The sequence below is a fragment of the Notolepis coatsorum genome, assembly GCF_963971535.1.
Source record: "Notolepis coatsorum genome assembly, chromosome: 7".
Taxonomy (NCBI): domain Eukaryota; kingdom Metazoa; phylum Chordata; class Actinopteri; order Aulopiformes; family Paralepididae; genus Notolepis; species Notolepis coatsorum.
The window spans coordinates 12,496,651-12,514,173 of NC_140171.1; the positions used below are offsets into that span (position 1 = coordinate 12,496,651).

Below are 17,523 nucleotides of genomic sequence, written 5' to 3' on the forward strand. Positions count from 1 at the left end.
AATAAAGAATAAAATACGGTCCGGGATATATTCTGAGATATGTATATACAGCCAAAAATATACAGTAAAATGTACAGTAATTAGTGTAAAATTGTAAAATGTCGATTTAAAAGTAAATGTCCAGGAAGATATATATAAAGATAAAGATATCGATTGACTACTGTGAACATATATTCCAGGCTGATTCCCGTCCCGTGATCACTGCCATGTTCATCATACGGCTTGCCTGCTCACGGAGCCAGCTGGCCCCACCGCCTGTACGTTAATGCCAAGCAAGCAGTGCAAAAATGCTTCCGCATTCGTCACCGCACGCTAGTGCGGTAAAGCGCCCTTCTTTTCAGACAAATGCTACCGTGCGTGCACCGGCGGCGGCGTGCTCGCTCAGGTGCGTGCGTGCGCCGGCGTGCTCGCGCGAGGTGCCCGCGCATGCGACACGAGCGGAGCTCAATATATATAAGTCACCGCCCCTTATTCAGTATCCAACAAATAGCTCAATTGGCTAGGACACATGGCTGTGGATCCTATGGCTTGTTTGCTGGCGAGTTCGAATCCCATCGAAAATATTTTTTAACGTGATTTTTTTTTAACGTGTATTCTTTCGCCGATTAAGGTTAGGCATTGTTTCGGAGTTGGTTAAGGTTAGAACGGTTAAGTTTAGGCGCTGTTAAGGAGCTGGTTAAGGTTAGAGTTTGTCAAAGAGAATGGCAATATAATTTCTATGGTTAAGGTTAAGGTTAGGCATTGTTTCGGAGTTGGTTAAGGTTAGAACGGTTAAGTTTAGGCGCTGTTAAGGAGCTGGTTAAGGTTAGAGTTTGTCAAAGAGAATGGCAATAGACAGCCTATTTCCGCGAAAATGAAAGGCGCATTACTGCATGCCACTACGGTAAATTTTTGCACTGCTTGCTTGGCATAAAGCTACACGCGGCCCCACCTCTACATATCACTGATCCCAGGTCAGTCTAAGCGACTGACGTGCAGTTTTCAGGGATAGACGATAGGGGGCGCTTTTTTCCATTCTGAGCTGCTGATGGGGCTGGTATACCAACGGGAGACTCGGTTGATGAAATATGAATTCAGATCGCTAATAAAAAAATAAAACAATAATTGTCGTCGTGGGCATTCAGGGGGGGGGGCTGATAAGACGACAATACACGTCTGTGGCATTCAAAGTGTTAACAGGCGCCCCAAAAGGGCACAACTGTTTCAGCTGAGTAACGATGATAAAACAGCTCAACTCCAACCAATCAAATAGTTGATCTCAGCTGATGACACATGATTCCTTGTTTAGCGGGGGTGGTGGCGGGGTTGCGGATGCAGGTGCGGGTCTAGGCGCAGGTCTAGGTGCAGGTCTAGGCGCAGGCGGTGCATGAAGTAGTGGTAGGTGTCAGGAGAGGAGGTGAGGCTGTCACAGAGATACCGGAAACACCACATGTTGTCCTGGAGGAGAGACGGGAAAGAAACAAGTTGATCTGAAAGTAAATTCTAAAACAATTTGTTCGTCGCCAACAGGCCTCGCTCTACTGTGGATATTAAAACCCTACTACTACTACTACCGTCTGTAGCGTGGTAGTGAAAGGGTTAACATTCTGTAGTGTGACGGTGAAATGGGTAACCCTTTGTCGTGTGGCAGTGAAAGGGTTAACCTCGGGTATTGTCGCAGTGAAAGGGTAAACAAACACTGCAACAGGAAGTAAAGTAGTTTTAGCCGTTTCCTAGCAACACACAAAACATTCCAGTGCAACCATCTTTAGACGGCTTCAGCTTTGACCACATGAAACATTCGATACAGACCCAAGTGTATCTCCCGCCGCAGTGTTTGCCAATACAATAGCCGTGAGGGGAAACGCACTTCGGTCCGAACTGTTCCCCAGCTAAACTAGTGCATACAGGGTTCCCACAGACTTTCATTGCAAAATGAAATTCAAGGACTTTCAAGTACTTTTCCAAGCACTATTTTTCATTTTAAAAAGGGCATTTAAAAGGATCCAATTAAACTTTAAAAAGTTTCGTATATGGGCGGACTAAGCGTCTGTCTACCACCGCAGAGACACTGGTATCGAATCCGGCTGTCAAGGGTGCCTCCGGCTTGGGCCGGTCGTCATACTGACACAATTGGCAGAGTCAGCAGGAGGGAAGCCGGTGGGTGGTATCCTGGTCGTTGTAAACAGCGACTCCTACAGGTCGGTCAGGGCACCTGCACAGCGAGGGAAGGAACTGGTGAAGGTAGTGTGATCCTCCCACACGTTACACTTGACCAATGAGAGTCCACGCTGTCAGGTGAAAAGAGGCTGCTGGCTGTCTCCTATGTATCGGAGGAAGCATGTGATAGACTTCAGGGCTCCCTAGACCGGCAAGTAGGGGGCAAATGCGCACAACAACCAGGAAGGGGAGGGGGGAATTGGCATAACGACTAAATTGGGATGGGAGAAAAATATTATTATTGAAAATAAAGAAAGATTTGATTAATTTTTTTTTTAAATTGTTTTTTTTTATCCAATATTTATGGCTTAAAACCAATTTCCGACAATTAGTTAAAAAAAAATGCTATTTCTTGATTCATTACAATTGTATCATGGATGAACAAAACTTTCAATGCGAAAGGTTGATTTGAATTCCAAGGACTTTTTAAGCACCTTGTTAAAAATGGGCTGGTTAAGGAATTCCAGGCCTTGACTTTTTTTTTGTAAAAATAATCAAGCACTTTAAGCACTTCAAGGACCTTGTGCGAAGCCTGTCCATAGTAAGATCTAATGGACAGAAGGTTGAGGCTTGATCTCTTCAATGAACTCCATTGTGCCTTTGGGTTTGGAAGAGAAGACTCCTTGGTTACAAACACAAAGCACACGTTGATCTGAAGCCAGGCCTGAAGCGTCGGCACCTCCACAGTGGCCGTTTAACCCGTGTTCTTCCCCACAAGGTGCAGGATTGTCACCGTGGGCTATATGTGGCAAATTGTCACTCACTCACTCACTCACTTGTTGTACATGTATGTTTTGTGAGGGACATTTTGTAAGATGCATGCGCAGGTCATGGAGATGCTTCTACCGTCATTTCGAAGAGTGTTATCCACATTAGCCACATTCTCCACATTATCCCACTTTCAATGGCAACACAAAACTTCTAAAAAGCCCTACAGTCTGATCCGGACCCAAGAGTCTCAAAACACCTGCTAGCTAAGCCAGACTAGTTAGCATGACACCTGCTGGTGCCATGCGAAATTGTCATCAAAGAAGTTTTGGCGTAAATTATACTAAATGTGGACCGTGGCACATCACAGCCGAGTCAAAGAAGCGGGACGATGTTTCCTACGTCAAGGCAGCTCACTGTGGCTGTAGAGCTACTGCAAAGCTAACGGGCTACACAGCTGGCGGTAGCCGCTTCTCAGCGCTGCTTCTTCATCTAAAGCTAAATGCTTTGCAGGATGACTCGGCTTGAAAAGAACACGAAATACCATAGGGATAAATGAGCATGAGCCAACAAGTATGGCCACCCACTGTCACATTGAAGCCACTGCCTAGCTGCGTTGGATCTGGATGTTTTATTTTTTTACACTCCCACAGAACCACACATTCACACCTGGGAGCTCCTCAGTACAGCCACAGTCAATACACTGTTGGCCATCGAGCATCTCCACTGGAGAGGTTGAGGGTTACGTGCCTTGCTCAAGGGCACATCAGTGGTGTGTATTGAGATTGAGGTCCGGGGGGTTCTAACCAGCAACCTTCCGGTCACAAGCCCACTTCTCCATCCTTTAGGCCACCGCTGCGCCTCTTTCCAAGGACAGGAAGTGATGTCAGAGAGCCAGGAAGAGGAAGCTACCTTGAAGGCGCCGATGAAGGGGAACGCTGGTTTGCGAGGGGACTGGAGGACGCGCTGAGCCAGAGCCTCCGTTACGAACAGCAACAAGGCCTGGTCCTTGAACTCCTGGACACACACGCACACAGATAAACAAACACACACACACACACACAGAGATCGACAAACACACACACAGATAGATACAGATAGACAAACACAACAGGTTCAGGGACAGCTTTTTTCCCCCACAAACCACAAGACTCTTGAACACACACACACAAACACACCAACAGCCATCAGACTTTATAACGCATCACTGAGCACAGAGTACAATCTGGCATAATCTTCCTGGACATTTACTTTTAAATCGACATTTTACAATTTTACACTAATTACTGTACATTTTACTGTATATTTTTGGCTGTATATACATATCTCAGAATGTATATCCCGGACCGTATTTAATTCTTTATTCTTCTTTCGTGACTTTTGTTTTGACTACCTAAATGTTTACGGTTACTGTTGTTACAAAGTGTTTATTGTTACTCAGCTGATAGAGTTGTACAAAACTTGTAAGTCGCTTTGTATAAAAACTTCAGCTAAATGACTAAATGTAAATATATGTATGCGTGTGTGTGTGTGTGTGCGCGTGTGTATGTGTGTGTATGTAAAATGCACATACATTTCCACTGGTTAACACCGAGGGGAGTCTGCAGGACATCTCGTAGTCCAGCACTTGTCTGGAGAATGTCCTCGCATCCTGGAGAGAGATGGGAGACACGGTGTGAAGAAACACAGGAGACAGGAAGCTGAGGAGAGGGAGAGAGGAGAGAGACGTACCTGTATGAAGGTGGGACTGGGCTCCACCAGAGGGACCTGTGGGTCCGACGGCGTGTTGACCAGCTCCAGCAGATGGGCCCAACATTGACACTGGAACACAAACGCATCGTAAAGGGAGAGGCCAGCTTAAAAAGGAACACGCCAACATCATGGGACATGACCGCCTTCTCCAGAGTCTGACAAGAAGATGGGCAACAGTGAGGTAGGCAGGATGGCCTAGAGGTAAAGTGGCCGGCCAGTAACCGAAAGGTTGCTGGTTCGAACCCAGTCACTGACAGGAGGGTGTATTCCAGCTGGTGGCTGAAGGGTGGCTGGTATTACATCTACGGTGCACACCATTCTGCCTAAGTGCCCTTGAGCAAGGCACTGAACCCCAAACCTGTTCCAGGGGCGCTGTACTGCGGGTGACCTGCACTCTAACCTCTCTGATGAAATGCATGTGTTGAGGACTAGGAGGGATTGGCGAAAAGACAAATTTGAATTGCCTCCGTGTACATTGACAATAAAGTCGTCTTCTTCTTATAGATACCAATTTCCTCTGTGCGTTCAAGTATAATTTATTTTTATTTAAAAAGATTTGAGCTGCTATGTCCAAATAAGTTGAATTTAAATGTAGGCTCTGAATCAGGAAATGTACCCACATCCCAGTGAAATCACCATGGGTACCGTCATAGAAACAAAACAGAGCAATAATAGTGCACAGTTAAAAAAAATAATAATAAATGAATCACTGATAGACAAATAGATAGTCGCTCTCAAGGAATGTTTAGGGAATGTTTTGATTTCTTCAAAACTAAAAAATAATGGTTGTATTGTTGTTTTTTTACCTTATTTTATGTATTATAATTTTTTCTCTCCATCTGGTAGAGAGCGTTTTATTTTAACTGTCATGATAGTGTAAGAAAGGGGCAGGACTAGATAAGCTGTGCTTCCTTCTGCCCCGTCTCCAACTCATCCTCATTTGTTCTTCTATGGATGAAGACGTTGTGGTCCATGGTTGTTTATGTGTACATTTTGTCTTTACTGTGATTTAAAAAAAAAAAAAAAATCTACCACTGGTCTACACCCTCCCCAGACCAACAGTAGGGCAATGCCCGCAACGACCAGGAATGGAATTGGCATAATGACTAAATTGGGATGGTAGAAAGAAAAAAAATAAGATATAATAATAAGTCCCATTGGGCTTGTTGCCGCATCCATTCAAAGTGGCAGGTCGGAAGCTCCCAGCTGGGGAAATTGGAATTATGACCTCAGTGCATTCCAGTGTCCAGCTTGGGAAGTTTATCTAAGGCAGGAGCACATGACCCTGCAAGAGGCTGGTGTTTGTGTATCTGGCTTGCCAGCACAATATATGCTGGGAAACTTTGCAGATTAGGCTGCCACACTGGTATGGACGAGAACCTAGCTTCAGTGGTCTTTTTTTTTTTATTTTATTTTTTCCCCTCCTTTTTCCTACGTTTTTCTCCCATCCCAATGTTAGTCGTTATGCCAATTCCCAATCCCCTTCCTGGTCGCTGCGCACCTACCCCCTACGGTCGGTCACGTGCTTCCTCCGACACATGTATAGCCAATCAACCGCTTCTTTTCACCTGGCAACGCGGACTCTCACTGAGAGGGTGTAACGTGTGGAAGGATCACACTACCCCCCTTAGATCCTTTCCTTCACACTAATACAATTGGCTGTATTAGAGGGTGGGAGAAGCTGGCGGGGTGGGTCCGGGTCGTTGTAAACAGCGACTCCTACAGTTCGGTCGGGGCGCCTGCTAAGCGCGGATAAGACCTGAGTGGGATAGTGTGATCCTTCCACACGCTACGCCCTCTCAGGGAGGATCCGCGCTGCCAGGTGAAAAGAAGCGGTTGATTGGCTGGACGTGTGTCGGAGGAAGCACGTGATAGCCTCCACTCTCCCAGATGATCTGACTGTGGGGGGTAAGTGCGCAGCGACCAGGAAGGGATTGGGAATTGGCATACGACTAACATTGGGATGGGAGAAAATCGGAGGAAAAATGGAGGGGGAAAAAAGATTAAAAAAAAAAAAAAAAAAAAATAACAGAAGTACAGAATACCTTTATACAAAATGCTTCTTTCCGTTACGCTCCAGAGACTGTGCTAGACAAGAGATAAGTATGAAATAAAATAGTGTAGCATGTAATAATAGAAGTAAAAATAGAAGTCACACAGTGTTCGGTATATACATATGTACAATGTTCGATGCAGAATAGAAGTAACTGAGTTACCATACAATATACTATGCAATACTAATATTGCATAGTATATTCTATGTTTCCAATTTTCTATGTTTCTTCTTCACTTAAAATCAAAAATTTACCAAAAAACTAAAGAACCATCTTTTATCATGCACTCTTCCTACTATACTAATAGGTCTCTACTACTATGCACTCAACACTGCAGCGCCCAAGTTTAGAATAAGGCTACTGAGGCTAATGCAGTTATTGGTAATCAATAATCAGAAACGGCGCCACATTATTATATAATGTACAGTAGGTTTCTTATTCTTGCCAGAGCTCCGCCATTTTAAAATCGGATGGTTGCTAAATGCTCAAAATAGGGGAGACAAACTAACTGCGCTCCAATATGTAAGGGATAATGTCGTTTTAACATTCGCCGAAATGCTTGATTGTGATTGGTCAATAGCACTCGTCAGAGGTCCGTTATTACTCGATAACGGACCTCTGCCGAGCAATAATGACCGCTGTTCGCAATCAAGCGCACTGACACACACTGCATCATTACAATCAGTCCACACACCTGCCGGCTGCTGACAGCGGACGGCGCCACAGAACAACTGCGTCTGCATTTGATCTCGTCTTGTCGATGGTGTAAAATTAATTAGGTATATTGTCAGTAAGTTAGCCATGTAATAAGCGGGATAATGTATAGCTAGACTCGGTCATTGTCGCAAAATAATTGACCTTCACTACGTTTAAAACACCTCAGCGAGGCGCCTCTGTATTCTAAGATTCTAGAGCAGGGGTAGGCAACCCTAGGCATAGGCACGCGGGGGCATTTTCATAGGCACCCCTAGGGGGCAGCAAAAAATATATATATATATAAATAATAATAATATATATATATAATATATATTTTATTTATAAATGTTATAGTGATATATTTTGCACTGTTGTCGCATTTATCTTGTTGAGATCCTCCCACAGGATCTTTTTACTACCACATATTTAATTGAGACCCTTTGTTTATTATTTCAATTTAGCTGGAAATACATTGCTACATCATTCAGTAACATTTGCAGAGCCTTATAACAAAAACATTATTACGGTCACCATTGTGACCAGTGTGATTAATCAACAAATTGTATTATTTATTTTTCTATTTCATTGAACATTGCACATGTTAAAAGCAATTGTTTTTACTCAAAATGTGAGTATTACCAAGTCAACTTGTGTTCTTAAAACAATGACAATAAACATAGTTTTATTAGGTTGAAATAATGTGGTTGTGTACTTATTTTTCTGTTAACTTATTATGGATTGAAAACTGAAAACCTTAATGCACAGTAACTGAACTCAATATTTTTAAGTTCTGGTAACTTATTATTATTTATTTTTTACAGTGTAGTCTTGCGATCAATCAAAACGTATTTACACATACCTCACATTCACCCTCCATTCACATCCTGGTGTTCTCCATTAGGCCTGTAGGTGGAGCTATGGCAGCACACGTACAGTACACACACCGATGGTGTGTGATGTGTCCAAAAATGAATGGGCAAATGTGAGTGAAATGGTCGCACTGTATGCAGCTGTTTGTCTGCATTGCATCCCCCCCCTCCCAACTCAGATTTAGGGTTGATACAACCATCATAATAATATTGTTAATAATAACAATAACAATGATGTAATAATGTAAAAATTATCATTAAAAATACCTGATGAGAAAAAATTTACGATGCATGGAATATTGTTGAGGCACACTAGTTACAACTATATTTCAAACAGGCACTCCATGTCAAAAAGGTTGCTGACCCCTGGTCTAGAGTAATAAGAAAAATAAAAAATAACCAGGAAGTCATTTGCTTGCCGAAAGCTAGAGACCTGGGATGTGTAGTTTTGAAAAATTCCAACGCTCATTGAAAGCTCTGGATGTCCTCTTCTCAAAATGACTACATTTTCCATCATTCAGCGCCATCAATCCAAAGCTGTTAGAATAACAACATGCAACTTGACATTTCTGATTGTCATTTATTGTTGAGCCCCCATGTCAGAAAAATACAAAAACTGTAAAAAATTAAATATATATATATGTATTATACACTTAAATTAAATAATCTATTTTTTTTTCTATTACCTTTTTCCCCCTCCTTTTTCCGATTTTTCTCCCATCCCACTGTTAGTCGTTATGCCAATTCCCAACCCCCTTCCTGGTTGTTGCCGCCCCCCCCCCTACTGTTGGTCCGGGAGGCCGGAGACTGTCACATGCTTTCCTCCGACACATGTGCAAGGTCACACTACCTTTCTCCAGATCCTACCGTCGCTGTGCAGGCGCCCCGACCGAACTGTAGGGGTCGCTGTCCACAAACGCCCAGGACCCACCCAAGGCTTCCCTCCCCCTAACTCAGCCAAACGAGTTAGTATAGCGATCAGCCCAAGCCAAGGCAATGCTGACTCTCCGGGAGTCGAGACCGCAGCCTCTTGAATTGGTGACGAGCACAATCTCCGCTACGCCACCTGACCGCCAAATAATGTATTTGAGATTCTGATTTTATATGTCTGCACTTTATGTGCTCATTTTATGCCTGTCTTTTTTCTGTTGTGAAGCACTTTGAGCTGTAGTTTCTGTATGAAAGGTGCTATACAAATAAAGTGTATTATTATCTTAAACTAATTTAATCTATTGAATAACGACCTGTTGAATGTAACTACAGTTCAAAATCTTAAACTAATTTAATCTATTGAACCGTAGTTGCATTCAACAGGTTGTTATTCCTCTGACTTCTTTCAGAAGACCAGCGCGCACACACACACTTCACCCTACCTCTTCACCCTACCTCTGCCTAGAACCAACGCTCTAAAGAAAACTGCAATGTATAGAGCCATAACATACTGGAATAGGATCCCATTACATACAACAAGGACAGTTTCAAAAAGAAACTCAAAGGAGCCATAATCCGGAAGGAAATTAATATATGTCATGCATGAGTGTAGCTGCAGCCATGTTATCCAAAACGTCTTCTGATTACTTTGTTTTTTTTTCTTTTCTTTTTAAAGGTATGGTGAAATTGATGTTTTAGTAACATTGATGAGCATTCTAAAAGCAATTCTTAAAAAGATTCAATTTTAAAAACAATCTTAAATTGTATTTAACACTGTATTTTGTATTTTGTTTTCCGTTTCTTTGCTTGCATGTCATTTTAGCCATCTTAATTGTTAGTTTCATTGTGTATTGTATGTTGAGTACTGACTTTTAATAATTCTGTTTTGCAATAATTGTTTTTGTATGTGGACCCCAGGAAGACTAGCTGGTTGCCATGGCACCAGCTAATGGGGATCCGTAATAAAATAAAATCAAACACACACAGAGTCTGCTCCCTCCCCGGTCCCCGCTCGCCCCCACCCTTTTTCTACCTGAGCAGTGCGTCTGTCTCCGTGTGTCTGTGTGAGCTTGGTTAGCCAACTTTAGCTAGCGTTAGCTCCTCGGCTAACGGTAGGTTGCCCTGAATTAAATTAATGACTAGGTTCTAAAGCATTGGAGTAGTTTTCACTGCACATAGAAACAGTCAAACAGCAGGAGCATTTCGGGAGCATATGACCAAAACCCAGGCAATTTCGAGCCCTTAATGCGTGGCGCTAACGTTATTGTTTTAAAATGTGCAACTGTCAAAAAACCTTGGCAGCGATAAGAGGAATTGATAGTCACGGAGGCATGCGATTCCCAACGGGAACCGGTTTTCGATTCCCATCCCTAGCTATAACTATACGTTATATTATAGCTATGGATACAATACCATGGTAATTTGACCGTAAGAACCTTCCATTCAAGATGTGAAAAAGAAAAAAAAAATTCATCCATACATTCCGGTAATTCCTGGGAGGCTGGTAATAGCCCGCAACGTGTATTATACTAAATGCATTGGCGTTTCGTGCCTACACACGCTACAATAAAAAAATTAAATGCATATGATAGGTATTATGTTCCATCATGAATGCATGAAAGGGTGGGGGGGGGGGGGGGGGGGGGGGGGGGGGGTCGTTTTTTGATGCTTTGATCGTCACCAACGGATTACGTTGTAGACTAATGTTACACACATACGCTCGGATCACAATGAAGACATTCTTGGATCAACGCAAGATTGATATCATATAGCCCTGATCTTGACTAGGATGTACCCCAAAAAGAATATTCCAATTATCTGATCGCCATTCCAAGTATTGATGTCCATCGTGTCGCCAACATAATCCACCACACAACATGGATCGGGAGTATTTGATTCTTCTCAATCCGAGCGTTATAACCGTTCCGTCTAGCCCAGAGAAAAATAGCTGACCCGGACCCATATAGTCGACGCACAGCCGAAGATACAAGTTTTCAAAGGGTGCTCGATACCGCCGCCTGGGAGGATCTGGCCGGTACTGCACCTTTGAAGTCCCAGTATGCCTTTTACAGGCAACATACAGCTCCCCGACATTGAATAGGGTATTCAAATAAAAATTAAAACGACCCAGAAACGAGAATTCTCGTTTATGGCACTGAAAGTGTTAAGAGGTTAAGACCTTTTTAAGACTTTAAGGTATTTTATTAAATGTAAGACTTTGTAAGACCCTGCGAGAACCCTGTAGTAGGAGGTCGGACTTCAATTGACACTAAACATTCAGATCCAAAAATATGATTCTCTATGGTGAAAATGGTTGGTATTGGTCATTCGCAGCTATGAATGGTTGCATTCTTTAGTATGGTTACAACAACTCTATATCTTATTATGGTTATTGATGCAACTCTATATCTTATTATAATATCCTCTTGTTGTTCTCCTGTGCTATATACTCACATCGTCATAGACAGCAGGACAGGCCTTCAGAAGCCTGACAAAATACATGACCAGCTCAGGACGCGACAGCGGTGTGGCCCCTAGGGAGGAGGAAGGGAGAAGGTTTAGCTCGTCTTATAAAAGAAACATTTGTCTCAGACCGACAGGGGATGTGTGGTAGGTCTGAGTCTCTACAATTCGTAGCCGCATTTCTGCAGACCCCTCTCTGATTGGTTGAGCTCCATTTCTGCAGACCCCTCTCTGATTGGTTGAGCGAAGCCCCTCTCTGATTGGAAATGTACTACCAGATTCACGTATAAAGTTATTTCGCGTGACTTCGAGGTTTATTCATAACGTTATACACATTTCACAACACAGCCAGGTGTCAGAAACTGTACATTGTAACGTTGTTATTTCGCGGCCTGCCCATGTTCCCAAATCATATTCAGAAAGTATCACAGAGACTTCTATTGACCAAGGAATTAGTTATTATTAGTAAGACAGTGAAGCCTGGCGAGCGATTATTATTGGTTTTTAATGACAAACCAATTACATAATCCTATCCAACATATGTGTAAAGGCACACACAACATATTCCAGTTAACAGTATATTTTTTTAATGATTCGTTATGGCGTAATCAATACTTCCATGCGTATAAATTGCGTTCGCGACCTCCATGTTTTGGGGCTATTCATCAGAAAACTCGGATCCGGGATTCGGCTCCCATCCGTCGGGCAACAACTGTGGGTTTTCAGCCTCTCTCTCTGGAGCTTAACGGAGTTTCGACTCCTGGCTAGAGGAGCTTGTCGCGGCTCATGCGCATGCGCGCGCTCGGCCAATCAGAGAGGGGTCTGCAGAAATGGCCTCAACCAATCAGAGAGGGGTCTGCAGAAATGCGGCTACGAATTGTAGAGACGCGGTAGGTCTTCACAGCAAACACAACATCATACCAAAGCCCCAGGCAGCAGCCTCACAGAATACACAACATCATAGCAAGGCCCCAGTCAGCAGCCTCACAGAATACACAACATCATAGCAAAGCCCCAGTCAGCAGCCTCACAGAATACACAACATCATAGCAAGGCCCCAGGCAGCAGTAGGGCTGCACAATTTTGGGAAATAATCTAATTGCGATTTTTCTGACAGATATTGTGATTGCAGCCCAACAGAGGTTTATTGTAAAATGTGGCTTGCATCTGGCCTACGCGGTGGGTCTGCTCGGGACACAGAGCCTGGAAATGTTTCTTTTTACATGGGAATCGATACCGGTACCCAACGGTACCTTTTTTCAGTGAGGATTATGTTCTTCGACTTCTCCAGTGCCTTCAACACCATCCAGCAGTCACTGCTAGCTCTCTGTGATGCAGCTGGAGCACGGCTTGGTGGCCTGGATCAAGGACTACCTCACTGACAGACTGCAGTACATCAGACTACAGGACAGTCAGTCTGACGTAGGGCTGGGCGATATGGCCAAAAATGATATCGCGATAACGATATCGATAACAATATCATATCACTCGATATTATTATAAGTATAAAAAATCTTTAGTGTTACATCCCCTCACACTCTAGTTCTCAGGCTGCAGCTGGTTTGAAAGCAAAAGTAAACCGGCTTCTCTGCTGGCTGTGGCTCCAGGGGATTTGAACAGTTCTGGCTCTGCTAGTTTCTTTTGGCGCTTTTTTGGTGGACAAACCACCGCACATGTGCACCGTGACTCGTGACTGGAGACTAGCTCTGCTAGCACACATAGCCTACAGTGTACAGATGGTTTCAAACTGTATTTTAAAATTAGAAAGCAAACTAAATAAATGGACAAGAGAAAAATAAATCTCAATTTGGTCAGTATTGTCATTTGGACAAGCAAAGCCATTACTTTAAGTTGCAGGCAAGAAAGACAAGTCTGTCCACTGTCTCTGGTTTTAAAACTGCCATGTTGCAGGTCACAAACCCCCCAAAAAAAATAAAGAAAAAAAGAAATCGATATTTCACGATAATTATAGAATAGAATAGAAAACTTTATTGCCATTTCAACACATGGTTGATTGGGATTTGTCTTGGTGCCAGCACATACATTATAAAAACATACAATATAAAAACACAAGAATACATGCAATACAATCCCCACAATAAAGGTTTTACACAAACAATTAAAAAGAAAAAATGCTACAGTACCTAAAATAAATAGCTCAGTGTTCCAGTTTAAAGTGCATATTGCCTTAAAGTCGGCTGGTGCTAGCCCTAGTGGTGTAAAGTGCCTGTACATTTGTACTTGAGTTCAGGTGACGGACAGCCTCAGGATATGTACTGTTTTTAAAACGGGATATCCTGCACCTGAGACTTTGGAGTCTTCTGCCAGAGGGAAGGGGGTTAAAGAGGTCGTAAGCAGGGTGAGAAGGGTCCCTGATCACCTTCTCCCCTTTCCGCCTGATTTGTGTGGCATAAATGGAGGCCACAGAGGGGAGATCACAGCAGATGATTATTGACGCTGTGCGTACAGTTCTTTCTAGATGTCCCCTATCATGGACGGTGGTGTTTCCGTACCGCACAGTCATTGAGAAGGTAAGGACACTCTCCACAGTGGCTCTGTAAAAGCTGAGCATCGCCTCCCTGGACACACCAAACTTTTTAAGCTGGCGCAGGGAGTGGAGCTTCTGGTGGGCTTTGCTAATTATGAGGCTGGTGTTAACCATTTTAAATTATCACATATGGTGATGCAGAGGAATTTGAAACTGTCTACCCTCTCCACCTGCTGGCCGTTTATGTACAGAGGAGGGTGGACTGCCTCCCCACGCCGGAAGTCAACTATCATTTCCTTTGTCTTAGAGATGTTTAAAAGCAGGTCGTTCTCCTTGCACCATACAGCAAAGCTATCAACTTCAGGCCGATTCATCCCGGTTCTTAATTAATCCCACTACTGTTGTGTCATCAATTATCGTTATCGTTATATCGCCCAGCCCTAGTCTGACGTACTGGTGAGCAACACCGGCACCTCCCAAGGAACTCTGCTGTCACCCTTCCTCTTCACCCTCTATACCTCAGACTTCTGCCACAACTCAAGCGGGTGCCACCTGCAGAAGTTCTCCGACGACTCCTCAATCGTTTTTTTTTCTTTTTTTTTATGCAGTCAGGCCACTGAACTTAGAAGCAGGCCAGGCCAATGTTTCTAGTTGCAGCGGCACAATAGTTAGATAACCTAGGTGGGGAACAACCAGGAGATAACTGCAACTCACACAAGTTGGAGAACTATCTCTCTCTCTCTCTTTTACACACACACACACACACACACACACACAAAGGGAGCCGCATGTGATTGGTGGAGGCGGGACCCTTACAAAAAAATCCATCAAAATCAGTGTTGTTGCTAATCATTGACACATTCTAGCCTGTAATAATCCCCCCCAGAAAAATCTACTTTGCATTTGATATATTGCAAATATATCTGCCATCACACACACTGGCATTTAACACTTTGATCGCCATGGGTTAAATTCATAATTTACCATCCCTCGCCAGCTCTATTTGTCTATGGAGAAGTTCCCCTTCTTTGCAGGGCTATAACTTTTTAAATTCTATTGCTAAATTGCCATTATTATGGCCCATTCAATGTCCTATATGTATTGTTCAGGGTGTAGCAACGTTAAACTTTTTCATTCACATATTCATACTAAATATAAGTATGTTTTCATCGTTTTCTGCAGCTTTCTCCAGAACTTGATTTATAGCTCCAAATGCATTATATTGATGATGAAATACAGTTTGATAGCAATCGGCGCGAGATGAAGAATTTCAACTGGACGTGGTTCTAGAAGTTACTACGTATCATCTGATGTTGACCGGATGGGCGAGGGGGAGTTTATAATTCCGTGGGCAACGTTATACCATTCATCTAGTGTGGGTCATATGTTCATCAGATCAGTTAGTATAGAAGACGTTAGAAAATAACGTTGAAACTCACCGTGGCTTCCTCGCGCCGCTGGCAGATGAGCGTGGAACAGATTTTTTTCTATTATGGGATGGAGAAATGCCCGATCCATTTCCAGGTTGTATAATAGTATACGTCCAAATCATGTTGTTTTTTCGAGTTATTTGCACCGATCGATGTTCACTGTGTGAAGACGGAGTCTCTCTAACGATAGCGAGTGCCCGGACCACATATGGATGAGCACTTCCGGTTCAAAGGCTCATTTCCGGTTGGCGATCTGCCGATCGGCCACCAGATGGCGCTCTTGAACCGCTAGAGAGTTGAGTGGAGCTTTGCAGTGTGTCTCAGGGCTCCGGAGGGGAAATTTGATTTCGGTCACAGATTTTTGAAATATTGACATCAAAGACGAGTTACGGCGTCTTCGGCAGAATTAGCATGGCTAGGAATGACGTCTTAACTCGTCATCGGCGATCATAGTGTAAAGGGTTAGAATTATAAAATTAATATGTGGTGTTATGATCAGGTTTTTGAAAGAAGAAAGATTTATGAAAGAAAAAGTGGTAAATTATTATAACGGTAATATTTTTATGGCGTTTTTTTAATGGCGTTTTTGAAGGACAATTTAGTCCTTTTTTTCAATCTGATATTACAAAAAACTGAAAATCCATCAAAATCAGTGTTGTTGCTAATCATACATTATGCTAGCCTGTTTTTTAACAATAATTTGTGATGCCATCACAAACACTGGCATTTAAAGGGTACAAATTTAAAAAATCCTGCACCAGAATGCAGGAAATTAAGTCTTTGTAACAAAAAATGTCCTGATATAAAATAAATAAAATAAAATAAAAAGTGGCCTGACTGGGGCTATATTTCGCACTATATTTCCTGGCCTGAATGATTTCCCCAGTGCGCCGTGCGGCCCTGGTTAAAAGCCTCCAATGCTTATCAGTGTGTGTGCGTTTGAACGTCTGCATGTTTCAACCATACATTTCCATTTATAAAAATATTTATGAAAAATAATTTTCTTTTTATATACATTTTATAAACAAATATATTTACCTCCTATAATAGTGGGGGTCGCGGCTCTCTGACACCGTTTTTTCAGGGGTCGCGGCCTGAAAACTTGGAACCCCTGCTCTAGTCCAGTGGTTCTCAAACCTCTCCTCGAAGCACCCCAGCCGTTCCATGTATTTGTTAAATTCCACCACCAGCACACCTGATTCAACTAATAAAGGGCTAGTTAAGTTGAATCAGGTGTGCTGGTGGTGGAATTTAACAAATACATGGAACAGCTGGGGTGCTCCGAGGAGAGGATTGGGAAGCACTTCAGATTCAGATTACTTTATTCGCCATTTTATACAGGTACAAAATGGAACCTGTATTCACAATTAAGAACAATACAACAGTAAATAAATAATTTTAAGTAAAGTGCAAGACAGGACAGAACAGTGAGACAACAATAAGACTGTGAAAGTGCAGTGGTTGGGGACATGGATACAGTGCAACACAAAGTTCAAGTCCAGAAGTCCAGCCCTAGCAGCTCGCCATAGAGGGGGGGGGGGGGGAGCAGGGGGACACCTGACTTGTTTACCAGGCGAGCTGCTGAGGGGAAGAAACTCAAGTCTGTGGCGGGACTTTAGTGTCTTGGGCAGCTGTAGCCGCCTGCCGTGGGGGAGCATGTTGAAGAGGTTGTGACCCGGGTGGGCGGGGTCTGCCATGATCTTCCTCACCCTCCTCAAGGCCCTGGTGGAGTGTAGGGACTCAAGGGAGGGAAGGGGGCAGCCGATCACCCTCTCCGCCGAGCGTATCACCCGCTGCAGCTTGGCCTCGTCTCTGGCCGTGGCTGCAGGGAACCAGGTGATGATGGAGAGGGTGAGGATGGACTGGATGATGGCGGTGTAAAACTGGACCATCATGGTCCTCGGCAGCCTGAACTTCCTCAGCTGACGTAGGAA

The 17,523-nt window shown here is 43.4% G+C and overlaps 1 protein-coding gene across 1 annotated transcript in view; it reads right to left on the reverse strand.

Annotated features, from left to right (window-relative positions):
* Positions 1-647: 647 nt before the first annotated feature.
* Positions 648-17,523, reverse strand: part of LOC311232625 (uncharacterized protein) — a 41,332-nt gene continuing 24,456 nt past the window's right edge. Inside the window, exons 14-18 of the mRNA XM_084319485.1 lie at positions 11,663-11,742; positions 4,639-4,728; positions 4,481-4,558; positions 3,820-3,924; positions 648-1,437 (exon numbers count right to left, since the gene is read on the reverse strand). Coding sequence (XP_084175611.1) covers positions 1,285-1,437; positions 3,820-3,924; positions 4,481-4,558; positions 4,639-4,728; positions 11,663-11,742 — 506 coding nt within the window. The 3' untranslated portion in view covers positions 648-1,284. The remainder of the gene's footprint in view (positions 1,438-3,819; positions 3,925-4,480; positions 4,559-4,638; positions 4,729-11,662; positions 11,743-17,523) is intronic.